This window comes from Thalassophryne amazonica, chromosome 6 (genome assembly GCF_902500255.1).
Source record: "Thalassophryne amazonica chromosome 6, fThaAma1.1, whole genome shotgun sequence".
NCBI lineage: Eukaryota > Metazoa > Chordata > Actinopteri > Batrachoidiformes > Batrachoididae > Thalassophryne > Thalassophryne amazonica.
In genome coordinates this window covers 104,936,842-104,962,554 of record NC_047108.1, presented here as the reverse complement: position 1 = coordinate 104,962,554, position 25,713 = coordinate 104,936,842, and the positions used below count along the sequence as shown (strand labels likewise).

The following is a 25,713-nucleotide window of genomic DNA, read 5'->3' as shown; positions in this document are numbered from 1 at the left end:
CCACACAGATGCTGAGAATGACAGTCTCAACACTGCATTTAATCTACTCTTTGACTCGACTGGCTTTGCTCAAAATGTAAATGAGTCCACCCACCACTTTAATCATACCTTAGATCTTGTGCTAACTTATGGTATGGAAATTGAAGACTTAACAGTATTCACTGAAAACTCCCTTCTGTCTGATCATTTCTTAATAACATTTACATTTACATAATAAGTTTCATTACAGTAGAAGTCTTTCAGAAAGCGCTGTAACTAGGTTTAAGGATATGATTCCTTCTTTATGTTCTCCAATGCCATATACCAACACAGGGCAGAGTAGCTACCTAAACTCTGTGAGTGAGATAGATTATCTCGTCAATAGTTTTATATCCTCATTGTGGACAACTTTGGATGCTGTAGCTCCTCTGAAAAAGAGAGCTTTAAATCAGAAGTGCCTGACTCTGTGGTATAACTCACAAACTCGCAGCTTAAAGCAGATAACCTGTAAGTTGGAGAGGAAATGGCATCTCACTATTTTAGAAGATCTTCACTTAGCCTGGAAAAAGAGTCTGTTGCTCTATAAAAAAGCCCTCCGTAAAGCTAGGAGATCTTACTACTCATCACTAATTGAAGAAAATAAGAACAACCCCAGGTTTCTTTTCAGCACTGTAGCCAGGCTGACAGAGTCAGACGTCTATTGAGCCGAGTATTCCTTTAACTATAACTAGTAGTGACTTCATGACTTTCTTTGCTAATAAAATTTTAACTATTAGATAAAAAATTACTCATAACCATCCCAAAGACATATCGTTCTTTTGGCTGCTTTCAGTGATGCCGGTGTTTGGTTAGACTCTTTCTCTCCGATTGTTCTGTCTGAGTTATTTTCATTAGTTACTTCCTCCAAACCATCAACATGTCTATTAGACCCCATTCCTACCAGGCTGCTCAAGGAAGCCCTACCATTAATTAATGCTTCGATCTTAATTATGATCAATCTATCTTTACTAGTTGGCTATGTACCACAGGCTTTTAAGGTGGCAGTAATTAAACCATTACTTAAAAAGCCATCACTTGACCCAGCTATCTTAGCCAATTATAGGCCAATCTCCAACCCTCCTTTTCTCTCAAAAATTCATGAAAGGGTAGTTGTAAAACAGCTAACTGATCATCTGCAGAGGAATGGTCTATTTGAAGAGTGTCAGTCAGGTTTTAGAATTCATCATAGTACAGAAACAGCATTAGTGAAGGTTACAAATGATCTTCTTATGGCCTCAGACAGTGGACTCATCTCTGTGCTTGTTCTGTTAGACCTCAGTGCTGCTTTTGATACTGTTGACCATAAAATTTTATTACAGAGATTAGAGCATGCCATAGGTATTAAAGGCACTGCGCTGCGGTGGTTTGAATCATATTTATCTAATAGATTACAATTTGTTCATGTAAATGGGGAATCTTCTTCACAGACTAAGGTTAATTATGGAGTTCCACAAGGTTCTGTGCTAGGACCAATTTTATTCACTTTATACATGCTTCCCTTAGGCAGTATTAGACAGCATTGCTTAAATTTTCATTGTTACGCAGATGATACCCAGCTTTATCTATCCATGAAGCCAGAGGACACACACCAATTAGCTAAACTGCAGGATTGTTTTACAGACATAAAGACATGGATGACCTCTAATTTCCTGCTTTTAAACTCAGATAAAACTGAAGTTATTGTATTTGGCCCCACAAATCTTAGAAACATGGTGTCTAACCAGATCCTTACTCTGGATGGCATTACCCTGACCTGTAGTAATACTGTGAGAAATCTTGGAGTCATTTTTGATCAGGATATGGCATTCAATGCGCATATTAAACAAATATGTAGGACTGCTTTTTTGCATTTGCGCAATAGCTCTAAAATTAGAAAGGTCTTGTCTCAGAGTGATGCTGAAAAACTAATTCATGCATTTATTTCCTCTAGGCTGGACTATTGTAATTCATTATTATCAGGTTGTCCTAAAAGTTCCCTGAAAAGCCTTCAGTTAATTCAAAATGCTGCAGCTAGAGTACTGACGGGGACTAGAAGGAGAGAGCATATTTCACCCATATTGGTCTCTCTTCATTGGCTTCCTGTTAATTCTAGAATAGAATTTATAATTCTTCTTCTTACTTATAAGGTTTTGAATAATCAGGTCCCATCTTATCTTAGGGACCTCATAGTACCATATCACCCCAATAGAGCGCTTCGCTCTCAGACTGTACTTGTACTTCCTAGGGTTTTTAAGAGTAGAATGGGAGGCAGAGCCTTTAGCTTTCAGGCTCCTCCCCTCTGGAACCAGCTCCCAATTCGGATCAGGGAGACAGACACCCTCTCTACTTTTAAGATTAGGCTTAAAACTTTCCTTTTTGCTAAAGCTTATAGTTAGGGCTAGATCAGGTGACCCTGAACCATCCCTTAGTTATGCTGCTATAGACTTAGACTGCTGGGGGGTTCCCATGATGCACTGAGTGTTTCTTTCTCTTTTTGCTCTGTATGCACCACTCTGCATTTAATCATTAGTGATTGATCTCTGCTCCCCTCCACAGCATGTCTTTTTCCTGGTTCTCTCCCTCAGCCCCAACCAGTCCCAGCAGAAGACTGCCCCTCCCTGAGCCTGGTTCTGCTGGAGGTTTCTTCCTGTTAAAAAGGAGTTTTTCCTTCCCACTGTCGCCAAGTGCTTGCTCACAGGGGGTCGTTTTGACCGTTGGGGTTTTTCCGTAATTATTGTATGGCTTTGCCTTACAATATAAAGCGCCGTGGGGCAACTGTTTGTTGTGATTTGGTGCTATATAAATAAAATTGATTTGATTTCATTTGATCTTCAATCCATGCTATGTGGACTTACCGTTCACAGTACTGTCCAGTGTACCCGGGCTCACAGGCAGTACACTGGTAACCTCCATTTCCAAGACTCTCACAAGTGGGAGAGAACCTGTTCATTGAGTTACAGAAAGACAAGGTGATTGTGTGCTGGAAATAGACTTTAGGATCAATAAAGTCCTGCAAAAAGCAGTGAAAAATTAATTTAACATTCCACAGAAAAAATCTGCTTGAAACATGCTACTCAGCTAATGTAGTCCAACTTAAACAGTGTGACGAAACATTTCACTTAAACCTATTAAGTTAACTCAAATAATCACAGACATCAATCGATCTAATAGATATCAATTATTATTAGAAATTAAGTAAAATAAACTTGGTCGATTACTCTGAGTAAAGAATATGCTCTCTCTATCTCTCTCTCTCTCTGATTCCATTCACACCGTAAACCTCCCTCACTTTCTTTCTTCTGCAAGACTGTGTGGAGCAGGGTTGTGAATAATTCAGAAATTTAGAATTGTAATGTTACATCCTGTTTAAAACTCAACGGAACTTCAAGAATTGAACTTAAATTCAAGAGTAATTTTTCAATTCAATTCTGAATTTTGCACAGCCGTGGTGTGGAGTTATGACTGCTTTATTTAAGTCTTAGAATGCAACTGCTGTAAACAATCAGAAAGTAATGGGTTATTTCTCTGATTTGTACATTTTTGTGCATCAACAGCCAGTCTCTCTCTCTCGCAAACATCCACACCTGCTCCTAATACATCAGCAATTTAACATAGACTGAACATCCAGCAGGTGGTGGCATGTCAAAGGGCTACTATACAGGCAAATCAAAAGCAGTGTTTAGATTGATCTGGTTCATTAATTTAAATGGAATAAATGGAATAAATATCCATACAGTGCCAACAAAAATGTTCAAAGGAGTAAGACAGCCAGCGACAGATTTGAGCTGTTAAGTGGAGCTGGACCATGTGGTGGCACTCACTGGTTGTCTGGGTCAGTGTGAGGGCAGGCGCATGGCTGGCAGTCCTCTGGAGTACCAGCAGTGGGGTCGCCAAAGAATCCAGGGGCACACAGCTCACAGAGCTCACCCTGAGTGTTATGGAGGCAGCTCTAAGAGACACACAGCACATTTACAGAGTTTGTCAGAGTGATAAAAAAAATACTCATAAAGAGCCTAATAAGGAAGAGCAATAATAAGGAACTTCATACCGTGCAGATGCCAGTCTCAGGGTGGCAGGAGTCAGAGTGTCCGTTGCATTCACACAGCTCACAATGGCCCAGGTACAAACCTCCTCCAGTGCGGGTATATCCAGGTGCACAGTCCTAAATGACATGCGATTTAGACTTACATCTGCATTTTAATAGCTACGAGGTAACAGCACCCAAGGGCATGAAGACAGGAATGGCAACAGAAATCTGCCATTTGCCCCAATTACCTTAAACTTCATCCAAATGATTGACCTCTAATTGTCCTAGCCAGGGCAATTCTGGTTTTGACATAAATGTCTGCCACAACTGGTCAAAATTTTCTTCAAAATCAAATTCTTTGACCTTTGCCAAAATCAACCGTTTAAGGCAATTTTGGGGTCAACCTACACTGACATTCCAAGTTTGGTAGAAATCAGCAATGACCAGAGAGGAATACACAAACAAAAAGACAAACACACTTTGGTTGCCTCTACTGGTGGTTGGCTCTCTCACTGCGGTATTGTATCACTTCCTGTTCCGGAGCACAGCGGTGTTTTTCTGTATCTGTTAGCTGTTTAATCTACGCAGTTAGATTGGTCTAGTTATCTAGATTATGATTTGTTTCCCAGTGTAATCTTTACGTGCCTTAACTAAAGCACTCCTTCTGCTGAATCACCTCTAAATTATTTACACATTATTCACTTTGCGTGTTTTTAGGAATCCGCTAGCTTAGCGTAGCTACTAGCTCTTAGCCGATTTAGCATGGCGGCTTCTCCTGTCTCTCCCACACTTTTCTGCTCTGGGTGTGAAATGTTTAGTTATTCCTCGGCCTCCTTTAGCAGTAATGGTACTTGTAATAAGTGTAGCTTATTCGTAGCTTTGGAGGCCAGGCTGGGCGAATTGGAGACTCGGCTCCGCACCGTGGAAAATTCTACAGCTAGCAAGGCCCCTGTAGTCGGTGCGGACCAAGGTAGCTTAGCCGCCGTTAGTTCCCCCCTGGCAGATCCCGAGCAGCCGGGAAAGCAGGCTGACTGGGTGACTGTGAGGAGGAAGCGTAGCCCTAAACAGAAGCCCCGTGTACACCGCCAACCCGTTCACATCTCTAACCGTTTTTCCCCACTCGACGACACACCCGCCGAGGATCAAACTCTGGTTATTGGCGACTCTGTTTTGAGAAATGTGAAGTTAGCGACACCAGCAACCATAGTCAATTGTCTTCCGGGGGCCAGAGCAGGCGACATTGAAGGAAATTTGAAACTGCTGGCTAAGGCTAAGCGTAAATTTGGTAAGATTGTAATTCACGTCGGCAGTAATGACACCCGGTTACGCCAATCGGAGGTCACTAAAATTAACATTAAATCGGTGTGTAACTTTGCAAAAACAATGTCGGACTCTGTAGTTTTCTCTGGACCCCTCCCCAATCGGACCGGGAGTGACATGTTTAGCCGCATGTTCTCCTTGAATTGCTGGCTGTCTGAGTGGTGTCCAAAAAATGAGGTGGGCTTCATAGATAATTGGCAAAGCTTCTGGGGAAAACCTGGTCTTGTTAGGAGAGACGGCATCCATCCCACTTTGGATGGAGCAGCTCTCATTTCTAGAAATCTGGCCAATTTTCTTAAATCCTCCAAACCGTGACTATCCAGGGTTGGGACCAGGAAGCAGAGTTGTAGTCTTACACACCTCTCTGCAGCTTCTCTCCCCCTGATCAACATATTGATTTATTCTGCCTAACAGAAACCTGGTTACAGCAGGATGAATATGTTAGTTTAAATGAGTCAACACCCCCGAGTCACACTAACTGTCAGAATGCTCGTAGCACGGGCCGGGGTGGAGGATTAGCAGCAATCTTCCATTCCAGCTTATTAATTAATCCAAAACCCAGACAGAGCTTTAATTCATTTGAAAGCTTGTCTCTTAGTCTTGTCCATCCAAATTGGAAGTCCCAAAAACCAGTTTTATTTGTTATTATCTATCGTCCACCTGGTCGTTACTGTGAGTTTCTCTGTGAATTTTCAGACCTTTTGTCTGACTTAGTGCTTAGCTCAGATAAGATAATTATAGTGGGCGATTTTAACATCCACACAGATGCTGAGAATGACAGCCTCAACACTGCATTTAATCTATTATTACACTCTATTGGCTTTGCTCAAAAAGTAAATGAGTCCACCCACCACTTTTCTTAATAACATTTACCTTTACTCTGATGGACTACCCAGCAGTGGGGAATAAGTTTCATTACACTAGAAGTCTTTCAGAAAGCGCTGTAACTAGGTTTAAGGATATGATTCCTTCTTTATGTTCTCTAATGCCATATACCAACACAGTGCAGAGTAGCTACCTAAACTCTGTAAGGGAGATAGAGTATCTCGTCAATAGTTTTACATCCTCATTGAAGACAACTTTGGATGCTGTAGCTCCTCTGAAAAAGAGAGCTTTAAATCAGAAGTGTCTGACTCCGTGGTATAACTCACAAACTCGTAGCTTAAAGCAGATAACCCGTAAGTTGGAGAGGAAATGGTGTCTCACTAATTTAGAAGATCTTCACTTAGCCTGGAAAAAGAGTCTGATGCTCTATAAAAAAGCCCTCCGTAAAGCTAGGACATCTTTCTACTCATCACTAATTGAAGAAAATAAGAACAACCCCAGGTTTCTTTTCAGCACTGTAGCCAGGCTGACAAAGAGTCAGAGCTCTATTGAGCTGAGTATTCCATTAACTTTAACTAGTAATGACTTCATGACTTTCTTTGCTAACAAAATTTTAACTATTAGAGAAAAAATTACTCATAACCATCCCAAAGACGTATCGTTATCTTTGGCTGCTTTCAGTGATGCCGGTATTTGGTTAGACTCTTTCTCTCCGATTGTTCTGTCTGAGTTATTCTCATTAGTTACTTCATCCAAACCATCAACATGTTTATTAGACCCCATTCCTACCAGGCTGCTCAAGGAAGCCCTACCACTATTTAATGCTTCGATCTTAAATATGATCAATCTATCTTTGTTAGTTGGCTATGTACCACAGGCTTTTAAGGTGGCAGTAATTAAACCATTACTTAAAAAGCCATCACTTGACCCAGCTATCTTAGCTAATTATAGGCCAATCTCCAACCTTCCTTTTCTCTCAAAAATTCTTGAAAGGGTAGTTGTAAAACAGCTAACTGATCATCTGCAGAGGAATGGTCTATTTGAAGAGTTTCAGTCAGGTTTTAGAATTCATCATAGTACAGAAACAGCATTAGTGAAGGTTACAAATGATCTTCTTATGGCCTCGGACAGTGGACTCATCTCTGTGCTTGTTCTGTTAGACCTCAGTGCTGCTTTTGATACTGTTGACCATAAAATTTTATTACAGAGATTAGAGCATGCCATAGGTATTAAAGGCACTGCGCTGCGGTGGTTTGAATCATATTTGTCTAATAGATGACAATTTGTTCATGTAAATGGGGAATCTTCTTCACAGACTAAAGTTAATTATGGAGTTCCACAAGGTTCTGTGCTAGGACCAATTTTATTCACTTTATACATGCTTCCCTTAGGCAGTATTATTAGACGGTATTGCTTAAATTTTCATTGTTACGCAGATGATACCCAGCTTTATCTATCCATGAAGCCAGAGGACACACACCAATTAGCTAAACTGCAGGATTGTCTTACAGACATAAAGACATGGATGACCTCTAATTTTCTGCTTTTAAACTCAGATAAAACTGAAGTTATTGTACTTGGCCCCACAAATCTTAGAAACATGGTGTCTAACCAGATCCTTACACTGGATGGCATTACCCTGACCTCTAGTAATACTGTGAGAAATCTTGGAGTCATTTTTGATCAGGATATGTCATTCAAAGCGCATATTAAACAAATATGTAGGACTGCTTTTTTGCATTTACGCAATATCTCTAAAATCAGAAAGGTCTTGTCTCAGAGTGATGCTGAAAAACTAATTCATGCATTTATTTCCTCTAGGCTGGACTATTGTAATTCATTATTATCAGGTTGTCCTAAAAGTTCCCTAAAAAGCCTTCAGTTAATTCAAAATGCTGCAGCTAGAGTACTGACGGGGACTAGAAGGAGAGAGCATATCTCACCCATATTGGCCTCTCTTCATTGGCTTCCTGTTAATTCTAGAATAGAATTTAAAATTCTTCTTCTTTCTTATAAGGTTTTGAATAATCAGGTCCCATCTTATCTTAGGGACCTCGTAGTACCATATCACCCCAATAGAGCGCTTCGCTCTCAGACTGCAGGCTTACTTGTAGTTCCTAGGGTTTGTAAGAGTAGAATGGGAGGCAGAGCCTTCAGCTTTCAGGCTCCTCTCCTGTGGAACCAGCTCCCAATTCAGATCAGGGAGACAGACACCCTCTCTACTTTTAAGATTAGGCTTAAAACTTTCCTTTTTGCTAAAGCTTATAGTTAGGGCTGGATCAGGTGACCCTGAACCATCCCTTAGTTATGCTGCTATAGACGTAGACTGCTGGGGGGTTCCCATGATGCACTCTTTCTTTCTCTTTTTGCTCTGTATGCACCACTCTGCATTTAATCATTAGTGATCGATCTCTGCTCCCCTCCACAGCATGTCTTTTTCCTGGTTCTCTCCCTCAGCCCCAACCAGTCCCAGCAGAAGACTGCCCCTCCCTGAGCCTGGTTCTGCTGGAGGTTTCTTCCTGTTAAAAGGGAGTTTTTCCTTCCCACTGTAGCCAAGTGCTTGCTCACAGGGGGTCGTTTTGACCGTTGGGGTTTTACATAATTATTGTATGGCCTTGCCTTACAATATAAAGCGCCTTGGGGCAACTGTTTGTTGTGATTTGGCGCTATATAAAAAAATTGATTGATTGATTGATTGGTTCCAATGATTGACTTTTGGCAAATTTGCCCTTAATTGGCAATTCCAGAACCCACCCCATATGTGAACCAAGTTCAATGCAAATTGTGGTGAAAAACTTGAATTTTGTCCTTTGACCCCAATGGTGGGCCTTTGGCAAATCTGACCATGCATGGGCAACTCCAGAACCCACCTATACATATATTTTGATATTTGACCCAATGATCTTGACCCAGTGAATGAACTTTGGCCAATTTGACTTTGCTAGACAATTCTAGAACCCACCTACGTATGTGTATCAGATTTGGTGCAAATCAGAGTAAATATTTACATTTTGATATTTAACCCCAATAAGCTTGACCCCAGTGATTGACCTTTGGCCAATCTGATGTTACCTGGGCAATTCCTGAACCCAGCTCCATGTGCCACGCTTGGTAGACATTGGTGTGAAAAGAAATATTAGAATTTTTGACATTTGGCCCCAAAGACCTTGCTCTTTCCTAAAATAAATAGCTTAAGGCCAATTCTAGAGAGAACCTACTTATACATCTATTGGTGGAAATTGGCCCAATCACCTCACAGGAACAGTGAAACAACCAAGTAAAACAAGCAAACAAGTATTTCTGAAATTATAGTCTGATTATTCGATGTGCATAGAGCATAATGTATACTGTTGATACACCGCTCGAGTTTAAAATGATCACACACGGGTAACTAATGACCTGACAGGAGAGTCCCTGGTAGCCAGGTGGGCAGCGGCACTGCTCCACCTCCAGGGCCTGCGCCAAGCCGCTGTAGTTGGGCACCGCCACTTCCATGCTGACATCCGAGATACTGGAGGAGCGCATCTCAGTGGAGTAGGATGCTCGGATCAGGATGTCATCCAGGTCAGCCAGAACCATCATCAGGTGCTCTCTGGTGGCAGGCATACCGTCTGGACGCTTCCAGTTTTCCTAATTTAAAAACAATTACCTTTTAAAAAAATTAAAAGCATCGGAGAGAAGATGCATACTCTGTGTGACCTCATGTGCCGTAAGAGTATTATACTCATTTAAAGATATAGGAGGAGTGGGTGAAATTCATTCATTCGTCTAGGCATGCTGGTTGCAGAAATCCATGACGTGTTTTACCATGTACAGTGATGGTTTTTCATGTTTTACTGATATCATGATGTCACTTATATCATGCAATGACAATCGACCTGACTGATAGAAAAGTTCGAATTATATCTCTAGACCTACTAGTTGTTGTAATATCCTAGAAAATGTGTTTTTCTGATGATTATTACCTTATTTTAAGACATCTTTGTGAAGTCATTATAGCATCACTAATACCACTTGATACAAAACTTTAAATTGTCTCTCTCTCTCTCTCTCTTGACTGCCTGAAAAATGTGTTTTTCACACAATATTTTTGATGACCTTGCCCTTTGACCAATTAGCTCCAAAAGACAATCATCAAGTGACGCTCAGTGGAGGAACATTCCTACCAAGTTTGGTAAAACTGCTGAACCGTTTGCAAGTTATTGTATACACTTGACACACATGAGCGATTACAGAGTGCTCACAAAGTACATTAGTCACACCTAGCACAAGATACCATGCATGTTTCTGCTTCGAGTATGACTGATGTGTTACAATTTACATGTTTAAATATCAGACACTTCCCCATGCATACTCAGGTATGGAACCTGTTGGAGAAAAGTGAACAATAAAATAACAATATTGGAATTTTTTTGTTTTGTTTTGGTTGTCTGCAGGAAAATTATGGCTTTTCGGTAAGCATTCCAGGTTGGTGGGTGTGGAAGTGAGGATCAGTCACACACACCTGAACAAAGACGTCAGTGTTCTGTTGGTGCCGAGCTACTCACTTCCCTGAAGACAATCTCAAACTGGTGAGACTCTCTGCTGCCCTGCTGCCTCCTCTGCCAAGGCTGATGAGCTACCAAGTTGATATCGTTACCCTGCAGGAGGAAAAGTATCCCGTAACGGAGTGAGGAAACGCCGGCCGCACAAACCTGAAGTCATGAAACAAAACTGCATGAGCGCATACTTACAATAATCTGGATGTCCGCATCATCAAGCAGCGTTCCTCTTGGACCAGCCACGTAGGAGATGGTGTACTTTAGTTTGCCACCATAAGAGCCCACCTAACACACAGCCGGCAAAGAAGAGGACTCAGATGTTTTTCAACATCAAAACGTGTTAATGTTGCCATAGTGGTGGCGAAAAAGAAAGAAAGAAAAAACAAGACCAAAAGGTCTGAGAGAGCAAAGAGAGCATCTCAAAGCATCAGGCATGTTGAGGAAATCTTACATGGTCCTTTAAACACTCATGCTCACAATAAAATATCTGAACTCCTTTCCATCAAATTAGAAATTTTCCTAAATATTAGTACAGTGTTGGAAATTAGACCTTGATTGCTGACCAATCCTAAACACTATTGAATCCCTTCTTCCCTTTCATAGGACAAATGTTCCCGCCAAGTTCGATCACCATCAGATTAGGTGTTCTTAAGGTATCTGGCTAAAATTCATACTACATAGAAACCGAGGCGATAACAATAACTTAAGCGTCCTGCGGTGGCACTAATGACATATCAGGGATGACTGTCATTTCAAAATAAAATACAATTATCACTGTTCGTGTTTGTATCTTCAAACCCTCTGAAATTCTCTGATGTATGTAATGATGTAACTATAATCATTAGAGCAGATAAAAGCCAAACGGAAGTGAATGATATCTGGGCTGTGTAATTCTGAGTTAAGAACAATAATCAGTAATTCCACGCATATTTTTATTCACTTATTGCTTGTTGTTGTTTTATTTATTTATTATAGAAACTCAAATGTCCAAGTTAAGAAGTTAAGATCTATTGGGTGAACAGTTTTGGGGTTGAAGGTTGAAAAGGATGAAAGTTGAATTTATATATTAGCCTTTAAAAACAAACAAACAAACCAACCACAAATTTAGCTTCGGTTTGAAAGGAACCACCTGAACCTGTCCCGCCAAGTGGTGAATGATGCCTTCTTCTTTTTCTTCTGGTAATTAAATAGTGGACATTTTATGTAAAACTGCATGACATACCTCTTACATCACAACTTCACTTTATTGTATATAAAAAACAAAGCAAAAATAACAATGAAAACATTTCCAAGTCGATAAAAAAAGAGAAGGTTGGAAAGAACTTCGTCCCAAGCTCAGTCGTTCTCCTTCAACTAATGAATTTTCTCTCAAGAAATGATATGCAATTGATGTGTTGTGGCTGTGCATGCTAGCACCGTCTGCTGGCAGCATACTGCCCTCTGTCTGTGGTCTGAAAGATCTCAACACAGCACATTCTGACCATGAGCACCTTAAAGCTACAGTGTGTAGGATTTAGTGTCACCCAGTGGTGAGGTAGCAGATTTGATTTTCCATCACGTTTTTGTTTTTTCACTGAAGGACAGTCATGCCCCCTTGCCTCCTCTTGTGATGAGCAATATGTATGATCCTTAGGGCTGTTCATGTTATACAGTGAAAAAATAAAAGGTGTGAGAGAATTCAGGCCACATGTTGGTTTTGTTCCACTTGGGGTTTTATAGGTGCAGACCAAATTTGAACTCAATCAGATCAGATTTAGAGGTTCCCCAGAGTGACAAGACAACGTCACCCTAACGGGAGAAGACTCTGATGCCATTATTTTTCTTTTACAGGTAGATGTAATGGCTTCTAATCGCAAAAAGTGGTGGTTGATTGGACACCCAGAGGAGAACATTACTGGAATTACTGGATTACCACATTACTTGTTTGGGGAAAATTGTTGCTTTGTGGGGGACCCCTAAACAATGTCCGATTACAATAAAATTTGGCACATAGCTTTTATTTTATTAGTGGACCAAAAACAACATGCAGCCCAAAAGATTTAGCAAGATTCTACATTTTGAACAGGTCTAATGAGCCCCCATTTCACAAAAATGAGGGTTCCCAAATTTGTTAACTTGCACTAGCAACTAGGAGGCCATGTTTGAGGGGAGCAACTGCTGATTCCTCTTCTTTTTTTTTCAGTCTTCTGTCCACTTGGCAAAATGTGAAAGGCAGAGGAAGTATGTCACTTTTGGGCTCCTGTATCAACATGGCGGCTTCCTTGGGGGCGCCACGCCTATGTAGATATAAAGGGCTCAATCTATGCTTATGAAAACACATTGATTCACTGTTGCAGATAATTAATTATACACTAATGAACAGGTGAACACGGTAATCCATTTCTTCTAAACAACACCCCTAAATCTTCCATACGGTGGCTTTAAGGCAGATTCTACACGATAACAGTGGGTCACTGGGCATTTCACTGAGGTATCCTGGAAGCAGACATATGACTCCGACACTTACACCATGACACCCAGTTGAACTTAACGTAAAATCGTACCATGACCTGAAGGTGGAAATGTGGTTTTGTTTGCATCAGGCTTCTCATGATAATGTGTCACTTTGGTACTCTGGTCTAGGGGAGTGCAGGCAAGAAGGTGATCAGCTCGTACAATCTGTCAGCAGCCTGAGGGGGGCACACTTTCTGTGACTTCCTGAGGTTAGGAGCCAGGTGGAGTTTTCCGAGTTACCTGATCCCCTGTGAACTGCGCTGGGAGCTGCCAGTAGAGCACTTCGTTCGGGTGTAAGCTGAAACCTTTGTAGACCAGAGAGTACTAAGAAGCAAAAGACGAAGGAGATGCATGAACGAATAGGCGGAAATGAAAAGCAGAGAGTCTGTAAACATAAAGGAAGCAGAGGAATAGTGCAAGCGTGCAAACATAGCAAAGACTAACAAGGACAGAAAGCCTGACATAAACATTTCACAGACAGCGGAACTTCTTAAAGGGACACGCTTTCATGATCAGACAAGAACAAAACATCATCCCCAGGATGGTTTTTGTCATTTTTGCATGTTTTACCTTTTCACAATTGTAAGTTGTACTTGTCAGGAGAAATTCCATCCCTCCAGCAAACTTTCGTATCTTAAAACTCAAGAACCGGAAAACTCTCAAAATTGAAATTTTTATGAATTAGTACTGGGCGGTCAAAGCTCGGCGTACAAAGAAATAAAAAATGTCATGCATTTCTGACATATAAAAAAAGTCATGCATTTCTTTCTTTTTTTTTAACTGAATTTTGGGTTTTCAGTAGGAAATGTACCAGAAGCCCGTAGAGTACTCTTAGAGTTTTATTCCTCTTTCTCTTTGGTATATTGAAATAAAATGAAGCTTTTAATTCCCGTATTTTCTGGAGTATAAGTCGAGTTTTTAATTTAATTTAATTTTTTTACTACTTTGGGAGGCCCTACGACTTATACATAATAGTATTATAATAGTAATTATAATGACTGTTTATGTAGAACTTTCCCAAGAATTAAAGCACAAAACAAAATAAACTAATAATAAAAGAATAAATGCCAGTAATAAAAAAAATACACTAAGACAATGCACAAAAAAATCCCAAAGTAAAGAGCTCATAACATAGAAAAAAGTGCCATTTCGAGTCCATTGTGAATTATACTCCGGAAAATGCGGTAGTTGTGATTATCATGTATGTGTGTTAATTTTAACAGTCTCAGAGCAACAAAACCTCTGGACTCCCCTTATTTTCCCTTTCATATGGCTAGCATACTGGTACAGTTTTGTTTTACGCTTTTCACTCTTTAAATTCATTTTATTAGTAAACAGAGCGTGCCGCGGCCTCAACTTTACCTAAATTCTGGGTCTTTTAGTGAAGCTTAGGGCTAGTGGCCAGTGATAACCTCAGTATTTCCTGTTTTTCTTGTTGTTTAATGCTGACAAATTATACTGTATTTTTTGTCTTTTTGATGCTTGATTCTGTTTTTTTCTCTCTGTTTAAGGTGCAGCTCCATCCAGAGATGGGTGTGGTATTTGTGCTGGAGACCCTCCTGTCCTGTGCACCAACAGCTTTTCCTCTATATTCGTTTTGTGAATTGTTCTGTAATTTATGTCTGTAGCATGGCCCAAGCAGAGGGTCACCCCTTTGAGTCTGGTCTGCTTGAGGTTTCTTCCTCAGAGGGAGTTTTTCCTTACCACTGTTGCTCTGGGGGTTAGTAAGGTTAGACCTTACTTGTGTGAAGAGCCTTGAGGCAACTCTGTTGTGATTTGGCGCTATATAAATGAAAATAAATTGAATTGAAATTGAAAAATTTAAATTGTGATCGAGTACCCAAGGGTGAGAGCCAGGAATTAAAAAAAACAAAACAGATTTGAACCATAAAATAATGAAAATTTAGGTAATGTTTCAGGATATGCACTTGATGTAGCCTACCTGATGCACAAACATAATAATACCACTAATAATTTTTGAAGCAGTGCATCCCTACGTTCACTGAGACAAAACAAACGCAAAGACTTGGGGTTGAAAATGGATTCTGAAGGCGTGCCCCTTTGCATGTTCTCTGCTTACAAGACTTAACCTGTTACTGCATCTACTCACTTTGGTGATAGACATCACACTGTAGATTATTGTCTAGCAGCTACAACAACTTGCACGGTCAGCAATGTGCAAATCTGTGCATAACATGTGGGGCTTTAAACCAGCAAACACTATATATAGGTCATGACCCAGAGCCGATTTTGACTTAATCAGTACTACTTAAGGTGCCCAAACAACACATACAATCCAGCCTGAGTATAACATGGCCTACACAAAAATGTATGATGGCCCTCCCAGAGTGGCAGCTATGGGAGGATTACACAGAATCAAAATATAAAAATGCTCCTATCATACTGAAAAGTATACCACATTATTTGTCTTATTATAGGGCTATGACTGCATGTTATGCAGTTATGGGGTAAAAACTGCAAACATAGTGACAAAGGTCAATTTCAGTTTGTACAGGGGTGAAGAAGGTATTTTGGTCGAATTTTGGTAAAAGGTGATGAAAATTATTGTTTGAGGTAATAGGATTAATAAATGGAATAGTTTTGACTGTATTGAATGTTTGGTTTGCAAAGTAATTGACAAACAAGGTAGATTTCCATTGGATTCAATGACATATGACATATTCCGTCATTACGTGACAAATAAGCAGAACAGATGGTGCAAACTAGTCCCTTTTAGAGCCCCATTTGCTCACCCAATATTGAAGCAACTTTAACTTTTGACCCCTGTACTAACTGAAATTGGCCTTTGTCATCATTTTTGCTGTTTTACCCCATAACTTCATAACATTCAGTCACAGGTAGTCCAAACTATACCTTTTTGAAACATTCGATTAGACAAATAAGGCGGTATACTTTTCAATATGAATGGAGCATTTTTAAATTGTGACCCCATCTAATCTTTCACTGATCCCTACCTGGCTACAGCTACCACCCTGGGATGGTGAGTGCACAGTTTGTGTAGGCCATGGTATACTGAGCCTGGATTCTAAAAGCACCTTGACACATGCGCAAATTTGATCCCCGCACTGCCGTGTAATTCTTCGTGCCAATGCATCCTGCTAGGGTGGTCCTCTACAGTATGCCAACAGCAGCAGCAATGTTATCCGGGACCTGCTGTGATGACTGGAATGATGTGTTGTCCTTCCACTCTGTGGGGTCCTTGATGAGGAAGTCCATGTTGATGTTGAATGCCTCAAAAATGCCACCTGAGGCAGATGTAACAAAATCTGCCACTCGTGCACTAATGAACTAATGTATCCAGTCCATAACTCAAAATGTCACTCGCAGGTCACAAAAAACAGCGGCCGGGCAGCAGTGATTAATACTTTTCAAATCTCATGAAATTTTACCCAATTTATTTTTACCCCTAAAGGAGCCAAAAAATGAAGCAGCACCTTGAAAAAGTTGAAGTTTGCTTGTTGGGACCACCCTAGCGTCCAGCTTGTCCTGCTGGATGCCACACTTGGTCCCACTAGATGCCATGCTTTCTCCCACTTGACACCACGCTATATAAAATAATCATTTTGTAGCCGATGACAAGTTTGCTCTCAGAACTTGTCTGATAAAACTATTCTCTCATCGCTCCCAGAATCACAAAGAAAATATCTACAGCTGCAGGTTGTCCCGTGCTCATCGTGTGGTGAAGAACGCATTTGGAATCTTGTCTCAAGGGTAATTACAGTGAGCAAAAATATAAGCGCAGGGCTTTTGTTTTTTCTCCCATTTTCATGAGCTGAACTCAAACATCTAAAACATTTTCCATATGCTCGTACACAAAAGACCTATTGTGCACTTCTGTGCATTTCTCCATTACGAGATAATCCATCCCACCTCACAGGTGTGGCATATCAAGATGCTCATTAGACAGCATGAGTATTGCACAGGTGTGCCTTTGGCTGGCCACAACAAAAGGCCATTCTGAAATGTGCTGTTTGATTACACAGCACAATGCCACAGATGTTGCAAATTTTGAGAGAGTGTGCAAATGGCATGTTGACTGCAGGAATGTCTGCTGACTGCAATATTCAGGACTAGTTCAAGCAAGTGGCACGAAATTAATGCGTGCCAAAAATTTGCACTGCTTCGATCTGCGAATCACTGCTTCGATTGGTTGAAGGTTCAAAGCAAAGCCGCACTGCAGAAAAGTTGATTACAGACCCACTGCAGGTCTGTAATCAATATAGAGAAATTATCATTTTCCTGACAAACACTCCCCAAGTGTGCAAGTGTGCAACTGCAAAAAAGCCTACCGGACATGCCTCAAGACAAATCGGCCTGACTTCGTTGCAGTCACTAGTTGTCTCTGGGTGAAAACACGACTTTTTTTGTGTGTGTGTGCGTGCGTGTGTGTGTGTGTGTGTTTTTTTTTGTAACGAGTAACGGCATGGCACATAGAAAATGTATCAGAGTAGAAGTATGCAATTAAGGTCGAAATGTAGTGAAGTAAAAGTGAAAGTAAGCTGAATTAAAAAAAACTCAAGTAAAGTACAAAGTCTCCCAAAACGTACTAAGGTAAAGTAGTGAGGCATTTTTACTTCGTTACTATACAATACTGTATTTCACACACAATTTACAACAGTTTATGACTCGTTTACCTGCTGGCACTCGTTGGCAAGTGTCAAGGTGCCTTAAGTGTTGTTTGGGCACCTTAAGCAGTGCCGACAACCTGCTTGGCCCATGGACTAATAATGAAAAACCCAAAGAAAACCAATATTACTCTCAAGTGGGCAATTAGGGTGAGCGTGAGCTGGTTTACAATAGAAACTGTCACTCTGCTGAGCATTAAAATTATGAGGACGATCCAGTGGTTAGTAACTTTTAAACAGATCCCACTTTAGCACAAATTCCACCGTGCACAATTTACAACACTGTGGTCTCTCAGCTAATCATTAACTACTCCGGCCGAACCAAAGACAATCTGTTGTTAATTAACTTTGAAGGCTGTTTTATCAAAAGCAGCGTGCTAGTTTGGAATTTGCATGAGGTCAGAGGCATGAGTCAGGCTTTCAGTCAGGGCGCCGTCTACCTTGCCACCACTTCCGGAAGAAATAGAAGACGTTTTTCTCACTAAGTTCTTCCTCTAAAGATTAACAACAAAACCAGAGTCCACACAGAAACACAAGAAGTTAGCAGTGTAACCCAAGAACAGTACAGTGCCTCATGCAACCCAAAAAAAAAAGAAGCTTGAGTGTCACATTGTACCTGCTGATGAGGAGCGTGGCCTGGGGAGTAAGGATGGGGCCTGGTCGGTTTAACCAAAGAGGAGATGCCAGACGGAGGGGGAGGTGGGTTCAAATTACGCAAAGACCACCAAGAGTTGGAGGAGGAAGAGGGAAATGATACCCGAGAAGATGCAGAGGAGAAAGAAGTCTGGGATTTGGAGGAGGAAGGAAAGGAGGGAGGAGGGAACAGGGGTGAAGCAGCTCGTCCGTGGGAGAAGTTAGAGAAAAGCGCCCAGACCTCAGCATCCAGCTGTCTGATATCATCCTACGGAGGAGGAAAGTGAGGTACCGGATACACAGAATTTGTAACCACTGGATTAGTTCTCCCACAATGCACTGGTTTTCAACACTGCAATAAGTTGAGCATGCTCCATCACGCTTATCAAACCAACTCTATGATGCTTGGAGATACTGTAAACATTGTAACGCCAGTGATTTCAAACTCCCACAACTAAATCAAGCAGATGTAAAACACTTAGGGCCCTATCTTGACAAGCTATGGCACATAGTCTAAAGTGTATATCGAAAGAGCATTTACTGTGTGTTCACCTCCTGTTTGTTATTTGCATGGTTGCTAATCCGACTCTAAGGTAATGCACAGAGATTGCATTTAGTCACTTAATTAAGCCCTGGTCAGACCGAATAATGAAGGATGAATAATGAGCCACGTAGCATGAATTTGTTTGAGCGAGTCGAGTTATTCAAGAAATGTGCTCTTAGAGGCAGTTTATTCAGATAACGATGCTCTTCTCTATGGCACTAATTTCATGAAGCTCAAAATTTAGCAAAAATAGCGCAGGGCGAGGCTGTTAGAGGCCAATTATCTGAGTACCTGGCATCTACAAGGACAGGACAGGCTACGTGGAACAGAGCAGGTTCCACTCTGAGAAAGACCTTGTAGCCTTTTTTTAACATCTGTTTCCTGCAGTTCCTTCAGAAGAACATCATATACATGGCTCATTATTCGAATAATCAATGAAATTTCTGAGAAATCCATACCTGGCTCATTATTCATAGCTTTATTATTTGGTGTGATCAGGGCTTTAGTCACGTACGTGTTTTGTGTGTAACAAGAAATAAACCAATTACAGTGTCACCTGTCATTGCCTTTAAGAAACAGGTGCACAACAACTGGCGCATACATGGCGAACCCAGAGGTGAGAGGTTTTCAAAGTCGGCAGCAGTAGTTATCCACTGCTGAAGCATGACAGCACCTCCTGCAACACCTCCTCATCCTCAAACCAATCCCCTGATCTCTTACATAAGCCACCAAGTGCAGACAGACAACAACCAATTTTGGCAACTTTTGCAGCATCCAAAACCTCACGACTTTACTAAACCTCACGTTACTCTTTGGTAACTCTGATCCCCCCTTGCACACATGCAAATAGTTGTATTTGCCACAAACACACATGCTAAAATGTACACACAGCATCAATACCCAACAACATGCTCCTGGCTGAGAAAACAGTCATTCTTCATGCCTCTATGAATTCGATTACATCTAACAGTGTAGCACTTACATTAATTACAGAAAAAACTGCATTCCACTAAAACTATTCCAAAAGGCATGTCATAAAAAAAATACCTGGGTAGTTCTTTTGGACCTGTGGGAGTCTTTATGTTCAGATGCCATTAGGTTCCAAATATCAGCATCCTTCCTGAGCTGCTCCACCGGTACGTTTGACTTAATCTAGTGATGTGAATAAAACAAGCTCTTTGATCACTTTCCTCACCAATAAGCTGATGGTATTTGGGAGGAACTGTCTTAGCCAGGCAAAGCTGAAGTGTATGAAGCCTCTTAATGGGCCGTTACTGATTGAAATACTTATATCGCTCATGTGATGTGGAGTAAATTGGAATTTTTTGTGTGCAGTAGGAGGTCAAATGATAGAACGCAATAAGCATTCATAAAATACAGGACATACGTATACAGTTTAACCTTATCAAGCCAGAACCCACATTACATACTGTATTTTTTGACATGTAAAAAAAAAACAAAAAAAACAACACTGTACATGAAATAAAAATCAGATTAAATTCATGCGGCCAGTCTCCAGTCAAAACACGACAAGCACCAACTCGCGCTACTGTACCTGCTCTGCTCGTTTCAGTCGAGCAAAGGGTTCTTTCTGGAGAAAGTGGAGCAGCAAACACAAAAATGGAGCGCTGCATTAGAAGGTTTCACACAGAGAAAATTCAACACAGGCAGCTTAATTAAACTTGTGAAACACAAGCAATGAACTGACGAAACAACATGAAACAACAAGAAAAGAAATAGTATGGAAAACAGTGCAGAAATGTGAGAGCAACAGGTCACAGTGAGACTGTGGTCTGTAGGTTTGCAGAAAGTGCTGGTAAGCTTGGTGAGCTCCCCTTTACATATTTAGGGTCTTAAGTGGTTCAGCCACTAAACGAACTTCATGTTTCAGGGGTATTTTTTCAATTTTAACATGCTGTCAGTTATTCCAAATTTAAGGTCCTTTTTTTTAAAAGTATAATGCCCATATATTTGACATCAAAATGTCCACACGTGTTTCTCAAAATCATTGTATTTAGACATATTTTGGCTCTAAATCTGAAAAAAAAAACTAAATGTATTTTTAGAAAATTCTTCAAATCTTTAAAATACACCTTTATTCATGCAGCCGAACTGTTTCGGTGTGAGGAATGAGTTTACCAAACTCTTTGGGTCACAAAAGCAGTGTAACAGATGAATGAAATTGCATATCAGTGTAAATACATTAAAAATAAAAACTTTCATAATTCCCGGCTAAAGGTTTTCTGTCTTATATCTGCGGCTGGATGAAAAGTACAAAAGTCCCCCACAAAAAAAATGGTCATTTGAACGGTTGGAGGGTGGGGGTGGGATTGTAGAACCTGGAAAAAGAAAACAGCCCATCTGCATGTTTTTATGACTATGCTTTGTGTGTAGGACTAAATAAAAAGGAGAAAGTGTTTTTTGCCTGACAGGACAGTTTTTGTAACATTTATGAGGATTTAGTGGCAGTATGAATTTATCTGACAGTGAGCTCTGAATGAGCCTGTTGAGGCTGTAGGCAGACAGACAGACAGACAGACAGACGCATGTGACATTCTCTGGGCTCTAGGACTGGCTATGAAACAAAGATTGCCTAGAACAGGGACTGAAACTAGAGGTGACAGAGGGAACTTCACAGATTTATTGACCTCAGAAGGTTAATACTGACCTTGTCTGCCTGGTAGACCCCAGGAAGCTGCCAGTAGTGAGGTTCCTGTCCCAGGTAGTCAAAGTTGCTGTAGGAAAGCTGAGTGCCTTCTGTAGAAACCTCCACAGTGAAGCCAGTGGAGATACGGCTGGTGCGTTGACGGTTCACTAAAGCGAACCCCTGGAAGTTCCCTGGAGAAAAGACTGAGGAGACCTGCAAAACAGAAACAAAGCTCAGAAAAACCTTTGAAAATATAAAAATGAGACAAATCACAAAGTGAACAAATAAACAAACTTGAAATTCAGCAGTTTGCAACAGTTGCTAGGGCCAAGAAACTGTCTCAGTAGGAAACTGGTATTTCACCGGTATTTCATTCAGATTTGATTAACGTCATTTACGGGTGTGACATTTTCACAAAAGTAAGAGGAAAGAGGTTTAAAGAAGGTTAACTGGAACAGAAATGTTAAAGTGAACATGTATGACTGTGTATGAGTTTTTTAAATGTTTTATAAAACAAAAACATTTGAAAATTCATGCATTGAAACCACAAATCATCAAACACAATTTGTCCAACAATATGCATTAATGGCTCACCAACAAGCCATCACAACTGTATAACTGTATTTTCAATTTCCAAACAAAGACCATCCTAAAACTACTAATTACATTTTTGATAACACAAATGGGGGGATGACATAAAATGTGCTTTTATTAGCATTATTTTCAAATAAATCAATTTTCTTTATTTAAAGTTACGTCTTCAGAATGCCCTTCCAAAAGTATGTCTAAAAAATGGGGTTGGGGATAGGTTATAACCAGGGTTGTCTTACATTCAGAACAATATGAGAGTTGCTGCGTCGTTGCCTTACCAAGTCTCTGTAGTGAGTGGAGCTGGAGCACTGTTGAGTGACGCCCATACAGAAACAGGACAGACAGCCATCTTTGTTTTCTGCACTGAGGTGGAAGGTTCCAGATTTACATGTGGAACAAGACTGGCCTTCAACGTTCATCTGCAACAACAGCACTGGCATAAGATACAAGACAAACCTTGTTCCCCACTGATGCCCAAAAGCAACCAGAATAAAATGCAATGGTCACCTTGCAACGGCAAACACCGCCATTGCAACTTTCCCTTCCTCTTTGGTCACAGATGTAGCAGTCACCTGTAAACAGTGCATTAGAACATGTGATTCCAGCAACTACCAACTCTCTTTTCAAAATCAAATATATCAAATTGTTAAATTCTGTTTCCTGATGTAGAGTGGATCAAAACGGAGTACACACCATTAACTATGTTTATGGAAATGCATCTCTGTCCAAGCAGCGGGTTTCCAGTGTATCCAGCATCACATCTGAAATAAAACGAGCGAATGCATAAATACTTGACATAAAGAAGAAGGAATGTGTCTGTAAACCCAAAAGTTTACATATTTAATGAATCATTCTCTTTAGTCTTGTTGACCCAAAGAACACCACAATCAGAACCCAAAGATGTTCACAAAAGGCACAAAAACTAGTATGTCCTAAAATCCACCCAGTAAGTACACGTCTGCAGTAAGCGCTGGTATCATATCAACACAACCTACTAATAATTACAGACACCCAGAATCTGCTTTGTACACACAGTTACTGAGTTCTCCCAAACAGGAAAAGACAATGAAACACTGCTTGTAACAGACACTGACAAAGCTCCAGTCACTGATAAAAGCTCCAACATTTGCTAAATGTTGATTCCATCTCTCTTATATGAGTGTCCAATTGAAACTCAAGAACACTTCTGCACAGAAATGTCCAGAATCAGAGGAAAATGACAAGATTTCAACAAACGTCCAAGGGAGAGCTTCAAAAAGCCAAAGTTAGCCAAAGCCAAACAACAATGTGCAGAGCCACAGAAGAGAGAATTTCCTTTTTGGAAAAGGCCACAGCAAAGCAGAACAGCTTGAACCCAAGCAAGCAATGGCACTGCCACCCAAACAAAGGCTGCTTCAGCTGACAGATCCATGCAGGGTGGCCTGAGGACAGCGGCTGTCGGTCTTACCTCACCTGTCCTCTGGCAGGTTCACGGGTCAACAGCCAACAAACTGCTGCAACAGGATTTCTGTGCTATGCTTGGGGAAATCCTATCAAATCTAACTCATGACACATACACTGTTTGGTCAAATGTGGTTAACTTTGCGATTCCACCTCAAAATTTTGAGTACACTAATGAGCTTCACACCGGGAGAAAATAAAAACATTTATGTACGGTATACAGTGCTGTGAAACAGTTTGTGCCCCCACACATTAAATTTTTTATGACATTCAAATAAAATAAATTAGGCTTCTTTATATTCAAATTTGGAAAATTCTACCCTTTAAACTCACAGTGAAAAATCTCTACAACATGGCACAAATTAAATAAAAATATGAAACCCAAAATAGTCTGAGATAAGGTCTTTTTTTAATCTTTATATTGTTTGTGGTTATACAGAGCTTGAATAGGGTTTCTCAGTGATTACTGATACGTGTGCAGTGACATTTAGCATGCATATTCAATGTTTCAGAAGATGACCGAATGATTTCAGACCTTTAGAACTTTTTCTCTAACAGCAGAGGTCTCAAACCCAACCCTGTACAGTATGGAAACACTTGTTTGCAGGCATTGTTATAACGCACTTTGAGGATCTGCTATACAACCCCTGGCAATAATTATGGAATCACCGGCCTCGGAGGATGTTCATTCAGTTGTTTAATTTTGTAGAAAAAAAGCAGATCACAGACATGACACAAAACTAAAGTCATTTCAAATGGCAACTTTCTGGCTTTAAGAAACACTATTAGACCAAGCAGAGGGAAAAAATATGGACTCACTCAATTCTGAGGAATAAATTATGGAATCACCCTGCAAATTTTCATCCCCAAAACTAACACCTGCATCAAATCAGATCTGCTCATCAGTCTGCATCTAAAAAGGAGTGATCACACTTTGGAGAGCTGTTGCACCAAGTGGACTGACATGAATCATGGCTCCAACATGAGAGATGTCAATTGAAACAAAGGAGAGGATTATCAAACTCTTAAAAGAGGGTAAATCATCAAGCAATGTTGCAAAAGATGTTGGTTGTTCACAGTCAGCTGTGTCTAAACTCTGGACCAAATACAAACAACATGGGAAGGTTGTTAAAGGCAAACATACTGGTAGGCCAAGGAAGACAACAAAGCAAAGCGTCAAGACAGAAAAGTAGAGAAGCTTGAATCTTCGACTGGACTGGGTTGCTTGACGTGAGGACGTTCCGCTTCAAATCACAGAAGCTTCCTCAGCTAAAATTCTACAAGAGAGAGTCTCTCTACAAGAGTCAAGACAGAAGTCAGACTACCAGAGCAAGAATTTTAGCTGAGGAAGCTTCTGTGATTTGAAGCGAAACGTCCTCACGTCAAGCAACCCAGTCCAGTCGAAGATTCAAGCTTCTCTACTATGGAAACCACCTGGACAACTGAGAGCCTACACAGAATCAAGACAGAAAACTTAAAGCAATATGTCTCAAAAATCGAAAATGCACAACAAAACAAATGAGGAACGAATGGGAGGAAACTGGAGTCAACGTCTGTGACCGAACTGTAAGAAACCGCCTAAAGGAAATGGGATTTACATACAGAAAAGCTAAAGGAAAGGAATCTGATCTGCCAACAGCAATCAGAGAAAGTTGGAGCTAGATTGATGAAGAGTACTGTTTGTCACTCATTAAGTCCATGCCTCAGAGACTGCAAGCTGTTATAAAAGCCAGAGGTGGTGCAACAAAATACTAGTGATGTGTTGGAGCGTTCTTTTGTTTTTCATGATTCCATAATTTTTTCCTCAGAATTGAGTGAGTCCATATTTTTTTCCCTCTGCTTGGTCTAAAAAAGTAACCGTTACTGACTGCCACAATCTCAATTTCTTAAAGCCAGAAAGTTGGCATTTGAAATGACTTCAGTTTTGTGTCATGTCTGTGATCTGCTTTTTTTCTACAAAATTAAACAACTGAATGAACATCCTCCGAGGCCGGAGGCGGTTTCTTACA

At 40.5% G+C, this 25,713-nt stretch overlaps 1 protein-coding gene and 1 long non-coding RNA gene across 2 annotated transcripts in view; one reads left to right on the top strand and one right to left on the bottom strand.

Moving 5' to 3' along the window:
* The window catches only part of hspg2 (heparan sulfate proteoglycan 2), a 294,827-nt gene that overhangs the window by 70,873 nt on the left and 198,241 nt on the right, over positions 1-25,713 (bottom strand). The window contains 15 exon segments of the mRNA XM_034173084.1: positions 2,853-2,939; positions 3,819-3,946; positions 4,046-4,159; positions 9,569-9,799; positions 10,717-10,809; positions 10,903-10,995; positions 13,444-13,527; positions 18,290-18,343; positions 18,466-18,750; positions 20,074-20,178; positions 20,582-20,617; positions 21,695-21,886; positions 22,543-22,683; positions 22,772-22,836; positions 22,958-23,025. Coding sequence (XP_034028975.1) covers positions 2,853-2,939; positions 3,819-3,946; positions 4,046-4,159; positions 9,569-9,799; positions 10,717-10,809; positions 10,903-10,995; positions 13,444-13,527; positions 18,290-18,343; positions 18,466-18,750; positions 20,074-20,178; positions 20,582-20,617; positions 21,695-21,886; positions 22,543-22,683; positions 22,772-22,836; positions 22,958-23,025 — 1,776 coding nt within the window.
* LOC117512849 lies at positions 1,979-13,943 on the top strand. Its single transcript, XR_004561394.1, has 3 exons — positions 1,979-1,989; positions 5,931-5,933; positions 13,850-13,943. It is a non-coding gene; the product is annotated as an uncharacterized LOC117512849 (long non-coding RNA).